Source organism: Globicephala melas, chromosome 9, assembly GCF_963455315.2.
Source record: "Globicephala melas chromosome 9, mGloMel1.2, whole genome shotgun sequence".
Classification (NCBI taxonomy): Eukaryota; Metazoa; Chordata; class Mammalia; order Artiodactyla; family Delphinidae; genus Globicephala; species Globicephala melas.
Window position 1 is genome coordinate 45,585,976 of NC_083322.1, and position 19,321 is coordinate 45,605,296.

General features: G+C 41.4%; 1 protein-coding gene and 1 long non-coding RNA gene across 5 annotated transcripts in view; one reads left to right on the top strand and one right to left on the bottom strand.

Moving 5' to 3' along the window:
- The window catches only part of NOD1 (nucleotide binding oligomerization domain containing 1), a 100,104-nt gene extending 85,675 nt beyond the window's left edge, over positions 1–14,429 (top strand). For 3 of the 4 annotated variants that reach the window (XM_060305466.1, XM_030857455.2, XM_030857457.3), the window contains one exon: positions 11,108–14,429. In XM_060305466.1, coding sequence (XP_060161449.1) covers positions 11,108–11,180 — 73 coding nt within the window. In that variant the 3' untranslated portion in view covers positions 11,181–14,429. Of the gene's footprint in view, positions 1–2,772; positions 3,375–11,107 lie in introns of those variants that run through there. The other variant, XM_060305467.1, reaches the window with a different exon arrangement.
- LOC115853794 (uncharacterized) overlaps positions 1–17,308 on the bottom strand; it is a 30,318-nt gene extending 13,010 nt beyond the window's left edge. The window contains exons 1-2 of the long non-coding RNA XR_009565292.1: positions 13,970–17,308; positions 11,082–11,952 (exon numbers count right to left, since the gene is read on the bottom strand). This is a non-coding gene — a long non-coding RNA (uncharacterized lncRNA). The remainder of the gene's footprint in view (positions 1–11,081; positions 11,953–13,969) is intronic.
- Between the last annotated feature and the right edge of the window lie 2,013 nt (positions 17,309–19,321).

Here is a 19,321-nt window from a genome sequence, read left to right on the forward strand (position 1 = left end):
AGGCGGAGACTAGACCATAAAATATCTGTGGGTCATGTTAAGTATTTTGGTCTTTATCCTAAAAGCAAGGGAAAGTGATTGAACAGTTTGAAGCAAAGAGGGATGTGATCAGATGTGCATTGTAAAAAGACCACTCTGGCTCCTCTAGGAAAGCGGATTGGAGGAGGCCATGTAAAGGGACGGTCAGTAGGACACTGCAGTGAGCCAGAGAAGAGATGATGGGTGCTTAGGTCAGGATGGTGGTGCTGAACATACGGAGAGGTTCCAGGGAGCCCATTCTAGGGGTATTTAGGGAATAGAACTCTGTGATAGATAGATAGAATATGAAGATGAGGACGAAGGTTGACCCCCAGGTTACTAACTTGCACAACTGGATGTAGAGTTGTACCATTCATGGAGCTAGGGAACCCTGGGGAGATGTGCCCACTTTGAGGTACCTGGGAGGTGTCCAGATGAAGGTGTCAAGTAGGTAAGCGGCCCCACAGTGGAGCTGTCTGGCCCAGCTCAATGACATATGAATGAGGCCAGGGATAGATGAGGTTCTTCTGGGGAAGAGGGCCAGGCCCCAAGCCTGGAGGAAATCCATTATTTGGAGGTCACATGGAGGAGGATATAAAAAAGGAGACAGCGATGGAGTGGCCAGATGTAGGAAAGAAACCAGAGAGCATAATATCAAACCAAGGGAAGATGGTGTTTCAAGGAGGAGGGAGAGGGCAGGACAGCCAAATGCCTGTGAGGGTCAGGAAAGACAAGGGCTAAAAACTGTCATTTAAGTTCAGGTTTATAGAGGCTATTGGTTACCTTAGTGAGACCCAGTCCATAGAGTGATGGTAGCTGGAAAGGATTAATATGTGAATATCAAACAAGTCATCAAGATGGCAGGGTAAGAGGACGTGGAGCTTACCTCCCCCACAAACACATCAAAAATACATCTACATGTGGAACAAGTCTTGTGGAAAACTAACTGGAAACTGGCAGGAGAACTCCTGTACAACCAAGGCTGCAAGAAAGAGTCCCATGTAATCACAGAGGATGGGAAAAAAAAGCATCAGGTCAGGACAGAGCCCATGGGAGGGGACCAAGAGGAAAAGGAAGACCAGACAGGTGGATACTCGCCCTGGGGAGTGAGCGGGTTGAGCCACACAGAGGAGACAAGCCCCATTGGCTGCTTGGAGAACTGCTAGGACAGACAGAAAGGCTGGAGAAGCCTAGACTCCAGTTGTGAGGAGTGCATGGGTGCTTGCTTACCACCAGAGAGGGCAAAGTGAGGTCTGCCCTAGCATGGTGGTGTCACCGCACTCACCAGTCCCAGCTGAGCAACCACCCCAGCCCCACTCATTCCACACCACAGCTTGGCACTAGATCTAGGGCAGCCAGGTCCTGGGAGAAGACTCGATCTAGAGATGCAGAGGTGGCCCAGGAACCTGGGGGGTGGTCCAGGTAGGGCAGTAGCAGCCACTGTTAGCACTTACTAAAACAGCACTACAGAAGCAGCCCAGACGTCTGATGGCAGCATAGCTGCTTCAACTCCCACAGCCATAATGCCATGACCCCTAGTGCTAGCTGAGCAAATGCTCCAGCCCCACCCACTCCACAACCTTGCACTAGATCTGGGATGACCACAATGGGAAAAAGACATGACCTTGGGCTGCATCTGAGCAGAGCTGCAGCTGCCTACACAGGTGGTGCCATTGGACCTCTGTAAGTGCACAAGCCCCAGTGCAGGGAGAAGGAAAAACATACACTTAAAAGGAACAGAGCCAGCTTGAGCCCAACCCTCAGGGCATTCACTCCAGCAACTTAGGAGCAGCCCCCTGCCCTGTGTGATGGCCACTGAGCAGAGAGGAAGTCCTGCATCACACCCTGTGCAGGCTCTAGCTCTTTCAATTCTAGCCACACCCCCATCAAGCTGATAGGGGCCCGCACATCCTGAAGAAGACATGACTGGTATCCACATCAAAACCCATCCTCACACCAAAAACACTGGGCACACAGTCTACATGGGGACACTCCCACATAAAAACAAACACCCCTTCAAGACCACAGTAGGTAACTGTTTCACCTAAATTCATTGAGACAGAGAAAGTTAAGTAAAATGAAAAAGCAGAGGAACTATTCCCAATTGAAAGAGCACGAGAACCGCCCCCCCCCCCGAAAAAGTAATGAAACAGAGGTAACAATGAGTTGAAAAAGTTGGTAATAAAAATGCTAACTGAATGAAGAAAGAGTTGATCTAAGTTGATCAACAAAGAGTTGATCTAGAGCACAGATCATTTTAACAAAAACTATAAAAAGACCCAATCAAAAATAATTCCATTTTAGACACAAAGCACCCTAAGAGCAATGAATAGCAGACTAAATGACACAGAACACATAAATGATCTGGAAGATTAAAAAATGGAAACTATCAAATCAGTACAGCAGACAGAAAATGAAAAAAAATGAAAGCAACATATGAGATCTATGGGATAATATAAAATGTGCCAACATCTGCATTATAGGGTTTCCAGAACGAGAAGAGAGAAGAGAATCAAAAATGTATTTGAAGAAATTATGGCTGAAAACTTCCCAAACCTAAAGAAGGAAATAAATATCTAGGTACAGGAAGCACAGAGGGTCCCAAACAAGAGGAACCCAAACACACCCACACCAAGACATATCATAATTAAAATGGCAAAAGTTAGAATTCTAAAGGCAGCAAGTATAAAACAGCATCATACACAAGGGAACCCCCCCACCCCCGCATAAGGCTATCATCTGATTTCTCTGCAGAAACCTTGCAGGCTAGAAGGAGTGGCATGATATTCAAAGTCCTGAAGGGGAAAAACCTACAACCTAGGATACTCAACCCAGCAAGATTATCAAGGAGAAAAGATTATATAAGGAGAGAAGGATTTCTCAGACAAGCAAAAACCTGAAAGAATTCAGTGATACTAAACATACTCTGAAAGAAATGTTGAAGAGTCTTCTCTAAATGGAAAAGAAGCATCTATAGGAAAGGGAAAATAACAATAGGAAAGACAAATATATATTGAAGATCACTTAAACCAGTATGTGGTTTCAAAAAAAGACGGAATAATGACATTTTGTAATGTCAAACTGTGAACATAAATTTGTACTGTACAGTCCTCGTGTGTACAGTATGCAGTATATTATATACTTGTTAATAAAACCATCATAATAAACAAAAAAATTGTAAAAGTGACTATAACTACAATAAACAGTAAAGGGATAAGCACAGAGATATAAAATATGACATCAGAGCAAAGATCAATAAAACTAAAAGCTGGTTCTTTGAGAAGATAAACAAAATTGATAAACCACTAGCCAGACTCATCAAGAAAAAAAGGGAGAAGACTCAAATCAATAGAATTAGAAATGAAAAAAAAGAAATAACAACTGACACTGCAGAAATGCAAATGATCATGAGAGATTACTACAAGCAACTCTATGCCAATAAAATGGACAACCTGGAAGAAATGGACAAATTCTTAGAAATGCACAACCTGCCAAGACTGAACCAGGAAGAAATAGAAAAGATGAACAGACCAATCACAAGCACTGAAATTGAAACTGTGATTAAAAATCTTCCAACAAACAAAAGCCCAGGACCAGATGGCTTCACAGGTGATTCTATCAAACATTTAGAGAAGAGCTAACACCTGTCCTTCTCAAACTCTTCCAAAATATAGCAGAGGGAGGAACACTCCCAAACTCATTCTACGAGGCCACCATCACCTTGATACCAAAACCAGACAAGGATGTCACAAAGAAAGAAAACTACAGGCCAATATCACGGATGAACATAGATGCAAAAATCCTCAACAAAATACTAGCAAACAGAATCCAACAGCATGTTAAATGGATCATACACCACGATCAAGTGGGGTTTATTTCAGGAATGCAAGGATTCTTCAATATACGGAAATCAATCAACATGATACACCATATTAACAATTCGAAGGAGAAAAACCATATGATCATCTCAATAGATGCAGAGAAAGCTTTTGACAAAATTCAACACCCATTTATGATAAAAATCCTGCAGAAAGTAGGCATAGAGGGAACCTTCCTCAACATAATAAAGGCCATATATGACAAAGCCACAGCCAACATCGTCCTCAATGGTGAAAAACTGAAAGCATTTCCACTAAGATCAGGAACAAGACAAGGTTGCCCACCCTTACCACTCTTATTCAACATAGTTTTGGAAGTTTTAGCCACAGCAATCAGAGAAGAAAAGGAAATAAAAGGAATCCAAATCGGAAAAGAAGAAGTAAAGCTGTCACTGTTTGCAGATGACATGATACTATACATAGAGAATCCTAAAGAGGCTACCAGAAAACTACTAGAGCTAATCAATGAATTTGGTAAAGTAGCAGGATACAAAATTGAAGGACAGAAATCTCTGGCATTCCTATACACTAATGATGAAAAATCTGAAGGTGAAATCAAATCATTCCCATTTACCACTGCAACAAAAAGAATAAAATATCTAGGAATAAATCTGCTTAAGGAGACAAAAGACCTGTATGCAGAAAATTATAAGACACTGATGAAAGAAATTAAAGATGATACAAATAGATGGAGAGATATACCATGTTCTTGGATTGGAAGAATCAACATTGTGAAAATGACTCTACTACCCAAAGCAATCTACAGATTCAATGCAATCCCTATCAAACTACCAATGGCATTTTTTCACAGAATTAGAACAAAAAATTTCACAATTTGTATGGAAACACAAAAGACCCCGAATAGCCAAAGCAATCTTGAGAACGAAAAACGGAGCTGGAGGAATCATGCTCCCTGACTTCAGACTATAATACAAAGCTACAGTAATCAAGACAGTATGGTACTGGCACAAAAACAGAAATATAGATCAATGGAACAGGATAGAAAGCCCAGAGGTAAACCCACGCACATATGGTCACCTTATCTTTGATAGAGGCAAAATGTACAGTGGAGAAAGGACAGCCTCTTCAATAAGTAGTGCTGGGAAAACTGGACAGGTACATGTAAAAGTATGAGATTAGATCACTCCCTAACACCATACACAAAAATAAGCTCAAAATGGATTAAAGACCTAAATGTAAGGCCAGAAACTATCAAACTCTTAGAGGAAAATATAGGCAGGACACTCTATGACATAAATCACAGCAAGATCCTTTTTGACCCACCTCCTAGAGAAATGGAAACAAAAATAAACAAATGGGACCTAATGAAACTTCAAAGCTTTTGCACAGCAAAGGAAACCATAAACAAGACCAAAAGACAACCCTCAGAATGGGAGAAAATATTTGCAAATGAAGCAACTGGCAAAGAATTAATCTCCAAAATTTATAAGCAGCTCATGCAGCTTAGTAACAAAAAAACAAACAACCCAATCCAAAAATGGGCAGAAGACCTAAACAGACATTTCTCCAAAGAAGATATACAGACTGCCAACAAACACATGAAAGAATGCTCAACATCACTAATCATTAGAGAAATGCAAATCAAAACTACAATGAGATATCATCTCACACCAGTCAGAATGGCTACCATCAAAAAATCTAGAAACAATAAATGCTGGAGAGGGTGTGGAGAAAAGGGAACCCTCTTGCACTGTTGGTAGGAATGTAAATTGATACAGCCACTGTGGAGAACAGTATGGAGGTTCCTTAAAAAACTACAAACAGAACTACCATATGACCCAGCAATCCCACTACTGGGCATATACCCTGAGAAAACCATAATTCCAAAAGAGTCATGTACCAAAATGTTCATTGCAGCTCTATTTACAATAGTCCGGAGATGGAAACAACCTAAGTGTCCATCTTCAGATGAATGGATAAAGAAGATGTGGCACATATATACAATGGAATATTACTCAGCCATAAAAAGAAACGAAATTGAGCTATTTGTAATGAGGTGGATAGACCTAGAGTCTGTCATACAGAGTGAAGTAAGTCAGAAAGAGAAAGACAAATACTGTATGCTAACACATATATATGGAATTTAAGAAAAAAAATGTCATGAAGAACCTAGGGGTAAGACAGGAATAAAGACACAGACCTACTGGAGAACGGACTTGAGGATATGGGGAGGGGGAAGGGTGAACTGTGACAAAGTGAGAGAGAGTCATGGACATATATACACTACCAAACGTAAGGTAGATAGCTAGTGGGAAGCAGCCGCATAGCACAGGGAGATGAGCTTGGTGCTTTGTGACCGCCTGGAGGGGTGGGAGGCAGGGAGACGCAAGAGGGAAGAAATATGGGAACATGTGTATATATATAACTGATTCATTTTGTTGTAAAGCAGAAACTAACACCATTGTAAAGCAATTATACTCCAATAAAGGTGTTAAAAATATAAAATAAAATAAAATATGACATCAGGAGTAAAAAATGTAGATCTTTTAGAATGTGTCTGAACTTAAATTATTATCAGTTTAAAGCAAGTGTATATAATTATGGGTCAACATATATGAACTCCATGGTAATCACAAATCAAAAGCCTACAATAGATACACATAAACCAAAAAGAAAGGAACTCAAGTATACTATAAAGAAATGCATCAAACCACAATGGGAGAGACAAAAAGAAGAAATGGACAAAGAAGAACTACAAAAACAACTGGAAAACAAGGAATAAAATGACAATAAGTACATACCGATCAGTAATTACCTTAAATGTCAGTGGACTAAATGCTCCCATCAAAAGATAAGGGGTGGCTTACTGGATAAAAAAGCAAGACCCTTCAATATGCTGCCTACAAGAGACTCACTTCAGGGCAAAAGTCACATTCAGAGTGAAAGTGAGGGGATGGAAAAAAACTTCATTCACATGGAAATGACAAGATAGCAGGGGGAGCAATACTCGTATTAGACAAAATAAACTAAAACAAAGGCTAAAACAAAGACAAAGAAGGGCATTATATAATGATAAAGGAATCAATACAAGAAGAGGATATTACACTCATTAACATATACACCCAATACAGGAGCACCTAAATACATAAAGCAAATACTAAAAGACATAAAGGGAGAAACTGACAATAATACAATAGTGAGGTACTTTAACACCCTACTTACAACAATGGACAGATCATGCAGATAGAAAATCAGTAAGGCAGTAGAGGTCCTAAATGACACAGCAGACCAGTTGGACTTAATTGATATCTATAGGACACTACAGCCAAAAAAAGCAGAATACACATTCTTTTAAAGTGCCTATGGAACATTCTCTAGGATAGATCACATACTAGGTCACAAAACAAGCCTCAGCAAACTTAAGAGGATAGTAATTATATCAAGCATTTTTCCTGACCACAATAGTAGGAAACTAGAAATCAACTACAGAAAGAAAAATGAGAGAACAACAAACATGTGGAGACTAAACAATATGCTACTAAAAAACCAATGGGTCAATGATGAACTCAAAGAGGAAATCAGAAAATACCTCAAGACCAACTGAAAATGAAAACACATTTTTCCAAAATCTCTGGGATGCAGCAAAAGCAGTTCTAAGAGGAAAGTTCATAGTGATACAGACCTTCCTCAGAGAATAAGAAAAATCTCAAACAACCTAACATACCACCTAAGGGAATTAGAAAAAGAAGAACAAAGCCCAAAGTCAGCAGAAGGAAGGAAATAATAAAGATTGGAGAGGAAATAAAAGAGATTTTAAAAAAAAGTAGAAAAGATCAATGAAACCAAGAACTGGTTTTTTGAAAAGAGAAACAATATTGATAAGCCTTTAGCCAGGCTCACCAAGAAGAAAAAAGAGTGGACCCAAATAAACAAAATAAGAAATGAAAGGAGAAATAACAACTGATACCACAGAGATACAGAAAATCCTAAGAGAATACTATGAACATTTATATGCTCACAAATTGGACAATGTAGAAGAAATGGACAAATTTCTAGACACATATAGCCTACCAAGACTGAGTCAAGGAGAAACAGGCAATTTTAACAGACTGATCACTAGAAGTGAAGTGAAATTGAATCTTCAAACCAAACCAAACCAAACAAACAAAACTCTCAGCAAACAAAAGTCCAGGACCAGACAGCTTCACAAAGGAATTCTAGCAAACATATAAAGAACTTATACCTATCCTTCTTAAACTATTTCAAAAAATTGAAGAGGAGGGAACACTCCCAAATTTATTCTAGGAGGTCACTATTACCCTGATATCAAAACCAGACGACACTACAAAAAAGAAAACTACAGGCCAATATTTTTTATATAAATGCAAAAATCCTCAACAAAATATTAGCAAACTAAATCCAACAATACATAAAAAGGATCATACACCATGATAAACTAAATTTATTCCAGGACGCAAGGATGGGTCAACATACGCAAATCAATCAGTGATATACCGCATTAACGAAAGGAAAGACAAAAGAAACCACATGATCATCTCAACAGACACAGGAAAAGCACCTGACAAGATTCAACATCCATTCATGATAAAAACTCTCATCAAAGTGGGTGGGTATAGAGGGAACATATTTCAACATCATAAAGGTCATTTGTGACAAACCCACAGCCAGTATAGTACTCAATGGTGAAAAGCTGAAAGCCTTTCTGCTAAATTCAGGAACAAGACAAAGATGTCCACTCTCACCACTTTGATTTAAAATAGCATTGGAAGTCCTAGCCACATCACTCAGACAAAAAAAAAGAAATAAAAGGTATCCAAATTGAAAGGGAAGAGGTAAAATTGTCACTATTTGCAGATGACATGATACTATATAGAAAACCCTGAAGTCTCCCCACAAAAACTTACAACTACTAAATGAATTCAGCAAGGTGGAAGTATACAAGATTAATATATAGAAATAGGTTGTGTTTCTGTAACACTGATGATGAAATATTAGAAAGAGAAAAGTTTTAGAAATCCCATTTAAAATCATGTCAGAGGGCTTCCCTGGTGGCGCAGTGGTTGGGAGTCCGCCTGCCGATGCAGGGGACACGGGTTTGTGCCCCGGTCCGGGAAGATCCCACATGCCGCGGAGTGGCTGGGCCCGTGACCCATGGCCCTGAGCCTGCGCGTCCGGAGCCTGTGCTCCGCAACGGGAGAGGCCACAACAGTGAGAGGCCCGCGTACCGCAAAAAAAAAAAAAAAAAAAAAATCATGTCAGAAAAATAAAATACCTAGGAATAAACTTAACCAAGGAGGTGCAAGACCTATACTCTATAGAACACCGATGATGGAAACTGAAGGTGATTCAAACAAATGGAAAGATATCCCATGCTCTTGGATTGGAAGAATAAATATTAAAATGGCCATACTGCCCAAAGCAATCTACGGATTTAATACAATACCTGTAAAAATACCCACGACATTTTTCACAGAACTAAAAGAAATAATCCTAAAATTTATATGGAACCACAGTAGACCCTGAATTGCCAAAGCAATCCTGAGAAAAAAGAACAAATTTGGAGGTCTGACCCTCCTGGACTTCACACTATACTACAAAGCCACAGTAATCAAAACAGCACGGTATCAGCACAAAAACAAACAGATCAGTGGAACAGAATACAGAGCCCAGAAATAAACCCATGCACCTATGGTAAATTAATCTACAACAAAGGAGGTAAGAATATACAGTACAATGGAGAAAAGACAGTGTCTTCAACTAGTGATGCTGATAAAACTGGTCAGCTACATGTAAAACAATGAGAACATTCCCTCCCATCATATACAAAAATAAACTCAAAATGGCTTAGAGACCTAAATGTAAGACTGGAAACCATAAAGTTCCTAGGAGAGAACATAGGGGGAACACTCTTTAACATCAATCATAGCAATATTTTTTCTTGGGTCAGTCTCCTAAGGCAAAAGGAATAAAAGCAAAAATAAACAAATGGGACCTAATTAAACTTAAAAGCTTTTGCACCATAAAGGAAACCATCGAAAAAATGAAAAGACAACCTACATAATGGGAGAAAACATTTGCAAATGATGCAATCAACAAGGGGTTAATGTCCAGAATATACAAACAGCTCATACAATTTAACATAAAAGAAAAAGCCCAATTAAAAAATGGGTAGACGATCTGAATAGATATTTTACCAGAGAAGACTTACAGATGGCCAACAGGCACATGAAAAGGTGCTCAACATCGCTAATTATTAGAAAATGCAAATCAAAACCACAATGAGATATCACTTCATGCCTGTTAGAATAGCTATCATCAAAAAGTCTACAAATAATGCTGGAAAGGATATAGAAAAAAGGGAACCCTTGTACACTGTTGGTGGGAATGTAAATTGGTGCAACCACTATGGAAAACAGTATGGAGGTTCCTTAAAAAACTAACAATAGAACTACCATATGATCTAGCAATTCCATTCCTGGGTATATATCCACAAAAAACTAAAACACCAATTTGGAAAGATACATGCACCTCGGTGTTCAAAACAGCACTATTTACAATAGCCAAGACAGGGAAGCAACCCAAGTGCCCATCGACAGATGATTGGATTAATATGTGATACACACACACACACACACACACACACACACACACACTGGAATATTACTCAGCCATAAAAAAGAATGAAATATTACAATTTACAGCAACGTGGATGGATCTAGAGAAAATTATGCTAACTGAAATAAGTCAGAAGAAGAAAAACAAATACTATATATCAGTTACATGTGGAATCTAAAAATAATACAAATGCTTGTATATGCAAAACAGAAATAGACTCACAGATATAGAAAATAAACTTGTAGTTACCAAAGGGGAGAGGGACAAATCAGGGGTATGGGATTAACAGATACAAATTACTATATATAAAATAGACAAACAAGAATATCCTGTATAGCACAGGGAATTATATCCATTATCTTGTAATAACCTATAACAGAATATTATCTGCAGAAATACTGAATCACCATGCTATACACCTGAAATTAACACAATACTATAAATCAACTATACTTCAATTTTAAAAAAGAAAAAAGTAAAAACAAGTGTTGGACAGATTCTGTTCCTTAATTTCAGGGTTGTGTGAAGCACAAGAGTGTGTTAGGAACACATAATGGGAAGGAGCATACAGTAGTCTCTCACACTTACTTGTGTTCTTTGTTTTTCTCCAACAGCTTAAACGGAAACTTGATAAAGCCAGAGGAGGCCAAAGTCTTTGAAGACGAGAAGCGGATTGTCTGTTTCTGAGGGGATTTTTTTCTGTGGGTGGATCTTGGCCATGGGGGTGACTCTGTGCAGTTGCCTGTCTTGGATGTCTGAAACATCCAGCGTCTGCCGAGGTGGAGCTTCCAGGATTCCTGCCTTCGTGGTGCAAAACGAGCTCTGTGCGGGCACTCTGATTGGCAGAGTCCCTGAGTAGCTGTTACAATTCTGCAGGAAAAGTATGAGCTGTTTTAGTGACTGTAAACATACTCTGAAGAGATGTTAATGCATGATTATTTTCATCTGAAATTAGAGGAATGAGACTTTGAGCTCATAGAAACGCCTGCCCAAAGACCAGGGAGAGTGAGTCGGTCACTGCCGCATTCAATGAAGAGTTGGGGACATGGTGCAAAGTTGGTGCCATGTTTCTTGGGGAAAAGGTGCTCAACGAACAAAAGTGTTTTACCTGCAATGTTCTCTTCCTCCTCAGTACTTCCCCATGTGTTGATATTATTCCCACTTCAGAGCTGTGGATACTGAGGGGGGGGTACAGTGTGGGGATCTGACTCATCCAAGGTTCTGTAGGGACTTGGTGCCAAAGGAAGGACCCGCCATGGGCTTACGTCTTAGTCCTGGAGTCTCACCGTCTGCTGACAAAGATCGCAGGATGCCCTCCTCTTAGCCAGTCTGAGGGACAGGACGATGCCTTCGTAATGCTGAGGCTCCACTCAGGGCTTTCGTGGGTCGGGGCTGACCTTCGGAAGACTGATGCTGTGGGCAGAGGTTCTCTGTCCCAGGAAGAAGAATCAGCGCTGTCCTTCAAAAGGAATAAGGCCTGGCTTGCCCTTGTGGCTCCGGCATCCAAACAGGAGCTTCTCTCTCTCTCTCTCTCTCTCTCCTGCCCTTTTGAGGAAGGGAAGTCTCTTCCTGCCCTCGAGCAGTTGTGCGAGTGACTGAGTTGGAGGCAAGGCAAGCCGCTGAGAACCCAGCAAGCACGTCAGACCCCTGCCACCATGGCGGGCACCTGGTGGATGCTAAGTGGGGGAAAGGAGGTTTCACCAGAGAACTTGTTCTTTTGCCAATTCATTTGTTAGTAAAATACTGAAAACACTCATTTTTTCTAACTGCCTGAGCCTGGGATTTTAAAAAGGGACTCGGCCTGGCAAGCACACTGTGACCCCTTCAGAGGCACTTACTGCATGGGGTGGGGCCCTGGGGTGACGTGCTACGAGGAGAGCCTGACGAGGGAAGGCAAGAGGCATCCTCAGTATGATCCTTCGCAGGCCTCTCTACCCACCAAGGGACCGAAAAAAGCAGAGGAAGCATCTGAGGCCTCTCCATTTGACCACTCGATCCACACCGGTGGCTTCTCAGAGGGAGTAACTTGAGTCCCCAGTGGCTGGGGCCAGGGTACGCTGGCATGGCCGAACCTCATCCCTCAGCACCGTGCCATGATGGGCCCTGGCAGGCCGGGTTTGACGTCCACTATCTTCCTCGGCTGTTCACTGCCGAGGGGAGGACAGAGGTGGGCCTGGACCCGCTGTGGCAAGAGGCACCGAGCTGACAGGGGCCAAGCATGAGAGGGGCAGGGGTGAGGGGGCCCTCCAGCAGTACCTTGGAGTTCTCAGAAGTCCAGCCTGACTTTATACAGCAGCCCCAGTTAGGAAGGGTACAATTCAGGAAGTTGGTCCTGAAAGTTAGGGGGAAAATCCTGTGACAGTCACTCAGCCCATGGGGGCCATTCCCCTAAGGCACTGCTTTGGCGGCTCCTACCCACTCTGCCCACACCCCCAGATTAGGGTATTTGCCTAATAGCCCCTGAGGCAGCAACTCTCTACTAGAGATTCTGGGCAGCAGATATGCCCAGAAAGCACAAAGGAATGAGCACTGGTCAAGGGTGCTTCAGACTTCAGGCTTGCCGAGTGAGAGAACCACACTTCTCAGCTGACAAATTCATACTTTATTAAGCTGCTAAAACTAAACTTTTGAGAGTCTAAAATGTATCCAGAAACTACCAAATATTACTGCTTTTAGAGACTATCAAAATTAAAACTGCTGCCTCTAAGGGAAACTGAATTTGTGTGTTATTGGCTTAAATTCTAACTTGGAAATACTTTAGTCTTTTAGATGGTGAATGATAGATTTTCTATTTTTCTTATAAAAGTAAAATCAGGCTCCTAATTCACTAAAGTTCTCCATTACCCACAGGTGAGCTTCTGTGCAGAGAAGTGGAGACTTTTCCTAATTAAGAAAAAGATAACAGAAAATTTGGGGAAATAAAGGAATTCCACAAACTTAAGATATGACTCTTTCTTTCCACAGGAACTGAGTTGATTTAGGGAGAGAAACTATAGCTCCTGTATTTCAGAACTACATTTATGGCTTGTCCTTGCTGATTTGGAACTTATTAAAATAAGCCATGTCAAATCACTGTGGGGCTTTGGGTCACATTTTAAGACTGTCAGAATCTCAATTTCCTCCTTGAAAAATAGGAATCCCAGAGTATTGACTCCCAGGGTTGTTGTGAGGATTAAATGAGCTGAAGCATGGAAAGCAGTTAGCACAATGCCCAGTGCAGGGTCAGTGCTCAATATACAATATCATTAAACCAACGTTTCTCATTTCTGCTCACAATGGCACCCCCAGGTGTCCTCTTTACACTCTTAGGCTTAGGGAACTTCCCAACAAGGTCAAATATGGGACTGGAAGTTCTCAAAGTCAAGTCTAAAAACATTCAACATCAAGCTTCCTGCAATATCCTGGCTCCGTCAGTGAAAAGCATAGCTGTTAGTTGTCATCATTCTTACCAAAGAGCCCTACCATTTGTCACTCACTGAACAGAGGGAGGCACATCCAGGTCTTCACTGCACAGTAAGAGCAGAGCAGGAGCCGGCACCACTGCACAAAGCCAGGCTCTCCAGCCTTTGCCAGGTGTCCCTTTCAGCTGCCCAACTGGGAAGGAGCATTTGGCTCACTGGTGTTTTCATCCACTTCCAGGTGTTACACACATCTATTTCCAGTAACAATTGCTCACTTACAGGAAAAAAAAAATCCTTGCTCTGGAGCTGAAAGGCAGAACCATGACCATTATCCCAGGTCCATAGAGAGGAATTTTAATGAAAGTGGAATTAGCTGGTAAGGAGGACAAAGCTCATGTTACCACACAGATGGGCTGGCAGCAGAGCTGCAGGGCCCAGGGGCCATCCCAGCGTGATTCTCACTTAAAACTGAATTAACTGCACCCAAGACCAGCTTAAAACTTTTAGAAGCACTAAGTACTGAAAAGATTACAGGCCCCCGATGATCTGTAATGAAAAAAAAAAAAAAGATTTTAAACAATAGTAAATTATAAAATAAGTTCAAGGATGTTAAGTAAGTTTCTGATTTTCCCCAAGACTACTCAGGTGCTTTTTTGGGCAAATAACAAATATCGAAATAACTTGAATTTTTTTCCTTGACTTTTTCTGTCACATTTGTGTTGCAAAAGCAGTATCACAATGTTAAAGGAAAAGATTCAAATAACGCTTATAATAACACAATGCTAACACAGCTACTTATTTTTGCATGCTATTTTTCCATATTTTGCCTACTCGGAGACTTTTTTGTTGTGGTAAAATACACATAATATACAATTTACCATCTTAATCATTTTTAAGTGTACATTTCAGTGGTATAAATACATCCATATGTTGTGTAACCATCACCAACGCCGATCTCCAGAATTACTCTTCTTGTAAAACCAAAATTCTATACTCATTAAACAATAATTCCCCATTTCCCCATCCCCCAAGCCCCTGGCAACCACCCTTGTACTTACTTTCTCTATGATTCTGACTATCCCAGGTCCCTCATATAAGTGAAGCCATACAGTGTTTGTCTTCTTATGACTGGCTTATTTCACTTAGCATGATGTCCTCAAAGTTCATCCATGTCAGAATTTCTTTTTTAAGGTTGACTATTTTGACATCTTTTTACATAGTTATAATCACAGTGTACACCTGCAATTTCTTTCAATCATTTTCCCACATTGTTAACCTTTATAATTATCATTTGTATTCTATTGGTTTGATAATCTGCTCAATTATGTTCCAAGTGTTAGATGGACATTCAGGTTTCCAGACTGGCTGTGGTGGTTGTGGTGATTCTTACAGACATTTCTATGGAAGTAGAAAGTTCTTTAGGATTATTTCTTTGCAGCGGGATTAGCAAGTCAAAGATTCTTGCTATGAATTTTTTTTTTTTCCAATCTACGTGAACCCGTCAAGTATAGGAGTCTAATAAATGGTTTGGAAGCAGGTGGAAGTTACAGAACAATGTCATGTCTTCTTTGAATACGAATGAGACTCCCTGCCCTGGACCGTTCACCCTAGATGGTACCCAGGCACTGCCCACACACATAGATGTGTTACAGCCACAGGCAGGCGCTGGTAATAACTACAGCTGCAGGGAATAATGAGTAACCCATAAATCAGCATGTTTTCAAGTGGCACTGTGAAGATAGTCACTTATAACTGGGTAGGTGTATCTTCAAAATCAGTCTTCCTTGATTTTAAGCATTTGTATGTGTGCGTGTGTCTTTGCCTAAACTAACCCAGTCTGACTGAACCCATTAGCACTGTGTCAAATGGAAACTGATTCTTCCCAACAACCCTGTCCAGTAGGGATTACTTCCCGAGTGAGGAAACTGAGAACTAGTGAGTGTGGATATGTATCTTGTTTTACTAATGAGGATGCCTATAAAAATGGGGGTGGTGGTGGTGAAGTAACACCCTTTAGGAAAGGGATTTTGGCAAATGCAGAAGGTTGGACCTGGTAATATCTAAGATTTTGAGCTCACTTAGTTCACCCCTCTTACTCTGCCAGCGCAGACACTGGCGTCAGAGAGCAAAGCGACTTGCCCAAGGCCACACGCTGTATTATCACTACGGCAAGAACCCGAACACAGGCCTTCTGCTGGCTTTATTTTCCCTCTGTTCTGATAGTTTGTGACCTTCAGTTCATTCTCCAACTGACCTTTTTTCTGCCAAGCCTCTTAAACCTGATCCCAATTCACTAGGGCAAGTTAAACAAAATGAACTCTCCCCCCAAGGACACAGGTGGGGTCTCTTTAGTGCCCCTTTGGGAAGCCTGGTCTCTTCTGTATTAATGGTGCTAAAATTTACAGACTCTGGAATCACGTTTACAAGCCTCACTGACAGAGTCACAAGGCTAGGAACACCCTGGAAAATGTCAGGTGACACAAGAGTCTGAATTTTCAGAGCCCACGTATCTTCTACCCCCAACCATGGGACTGGACTAAAGGAAGTAGGTGCATTCTGGAGAGCTCGAGAAGGTCGTATTGGGATTATTTTCATCACAAGAGGGCAGCACGTATCCAGCAGTTAGTCCATTATGTAAGTGGCCTAAAGGATTCAACTGCTTAGGAGGCCTGATGACTGACCCAATGTTCTACTTACATAAAAATCCAAAGTACATGGTGTTAAGAGCAACTTCATTGTAAGCCCATTCATCCATGACTTCAAAGACAGTGTTAAGTTAGGGAGAGTTGGCCCCAAGGCATATAAACAGCAGAGTTACAGCAAGCTCTGTGGGTACTGAAGATCTGGGTTCAAATTCCAGTGGTACCAGAAGTTGTGTGACCTTGGACAAGTGACTTGGCTTTCCTGTGCCTGAGCTTACCATCTGTAATAATAGTGCACCCTTTGCAGGGTTGTTTGGTTATGAGAAGTAATTAATATATGTAAAGCACTTAAAACAGTGCCTGACATGTAGCAGAGCTCCAGAAGTAGCAACCTTGGTTATCTAATCAGACCTTTCCCTTCTAGCATGACCTTAATGAGCATCAGGGATAGGGCAAAAGAGGAGACTGTGCTAGGCCATCCTTCCCACACTTAGGAGCCCCTCTGAAACAACACTGCCATTTTCGAACTCATAGCAAAGTCTAGACTTATATGCTGCTGAGAGACCAGAAGCCATTTCCAAGGCCAAATACCTGTGGGGTAAGAACTAACCATTCCCTATACCTGATATTGTCTTCATTTTTATTTTGTTAAGGACCTGCATGTCCAGGTCCTATTCAGAAGCAGGGATTAGGAAAGCTAAAAGTCTACTTGCATTTTAATCTGATTTCACAGATGTTAAGAGTGTACTATCTGGCTTTCCACACTAAAATTGTATGGCTGAAGGTCACTTCCTTCTTTGATGTCAGCATGTGGTTCTGTGTCTAGCATTCTTTTCATTCAACATTGCTACTGATCCCCCTGCCTGCAGCAGAAATGAATAATGGGAGTCTTGAGAGGTAGCAGGAGAGAAGAGTAGGGAGGGAGGTAGCTAAGAACAGAACACAGCAAAACAAATCGGGAGGGTGGAAGGTGGGTGGTTTAACTACTGGAATCCGAACTCCCACCCAATTCATACTGTCCTATTGCCGTGTCCAGGAACTGGCTGCGTGTGTCTGGGGCCATCAGCCTGGCCTCCTGGGCACTGAATCTGTATGGGGCCAGAAGCTCATCACCTACTGAGCAGCTCTGGGGGACGGCCCAGCTGCCCACCGCTGCTTTTAGATCTCCCAGTGGATACTCACTAGACAACATGTGAGATCTTTTTCCTTCTGCTGAGTCAACACACATTTCCAGTTCGTCTTCCCAGGGGGACCCACTGGTGATCAACAAAATCCTTCCATTTGAATCAACAGGTCCAGTGTTTCTCAACTTTTTTTTTTGTTACCGCCCTGTAAGGAGACTTTTAAGACATATTTACCTAAAGCCCTTTGCCACCATGAAATTCTAATACCACAAATATACTGTATTTCTGTTTAGGTACCCTGGCCATGCAGGCCGTTTTTTGTCCCCCAAGAACCAATTTTTACCCCCTTGGGGTGATATCCCTCCTGTTGAGAGTCAAACCCTAGATAATTCTTGTCACTCTTGTCAACTCCAAGAACCCCTCTGTCACCCTAAAGGCCGTTTGCCTTTCTACACTATTATTCAGTTTCTAATTCTAGAAATCTTAATAGTTGTACATTTAATATTCTCATGCATTCTTTTCACTCTTTTTATCTGTCCTGAAAACAATTTTATCCTATGTAAAACTTTGCTTAGGTTACTTTAAAAAATGCTGTTTGTAAAAGGGGAACAGTCCATCCTTACAGGGACAGTTAAAGTCTGAAGCACTCTGGCACCAGCAGCTTCAGAGATGAACTTCTATGGTGTGTCCACAGCGACCGACAGCAGGCTTCGGGCAGATCTTGAGGCTGAGCAAGCGTGCCTTTGCTGTTATCCCACTTCTCTCTCTCACTTCCTGGTTCCCCCACCTGCACACCCTCTCTAAGAAACCCAGGAATATCCAGAATTCCCCCTTCGAAAGAGAACCCAGGCCTCTGCCCACCACAGGCTGCCGACCTCCCACATCAGCCCTCCCCACGCACCACCGCTACACTCAGCTAAATATTAGAACATTACACCAACTCAACTAATTCAGAATAAAATGGAATTAATAGGATTACCTCTGTCAGATGGTTTACATTTCAGAAGAGAAGCTGGCTGATCAAAATACTCTCCAATTAGACACATAAACCCAGAGAAACCTCAGATCAAATTAATGTTCGTGTTCTCTCAGCTGTCTCCCTCACAATCCCAGAACCTGGTTGGCTCTTCTGAAAGGTCTTATCCCTGCAATGTTTTGGCAGAGCTGAGAAAGTCCATCCGTCCATCCAGCCATCTCACAAATAAATACTGAACACATACTTCATGCCAGGCACTGTGGGGCTGCTAGGAATACGATGGTTAGTGTCAAGTCTGGGACTGTATTTTAGTCCACTCACAAGTTATTTAATAAGTCAGACACTGTTTCATGGATGCTAGCATGAGACCTGAGACTCCTGGGTCAGAGACACAGTACTTTATTATTCACAGAACAACAAACAGCCAATGGTGAATAAAGAGGTTTCAATAAGGAGATTACAGTCGAACTGCTGAATGTTTTTGTAAGTCAAAGTAATAACGTTAGTCCTAAAAAATGCCCGAGGATTTAGTGACATACAGTTTATGGGTCACCTTAGTAACAGCTGTTTTGTTAAACTGACAGCAGGGAAGCCACTGGAGTGGGCTGAGAAGTAACTGGAAAATGAGAATCTCTTTCAAGAAATATCATGTGAAGCAGAAAAGATAAGACAGTAGCTCAAAGGG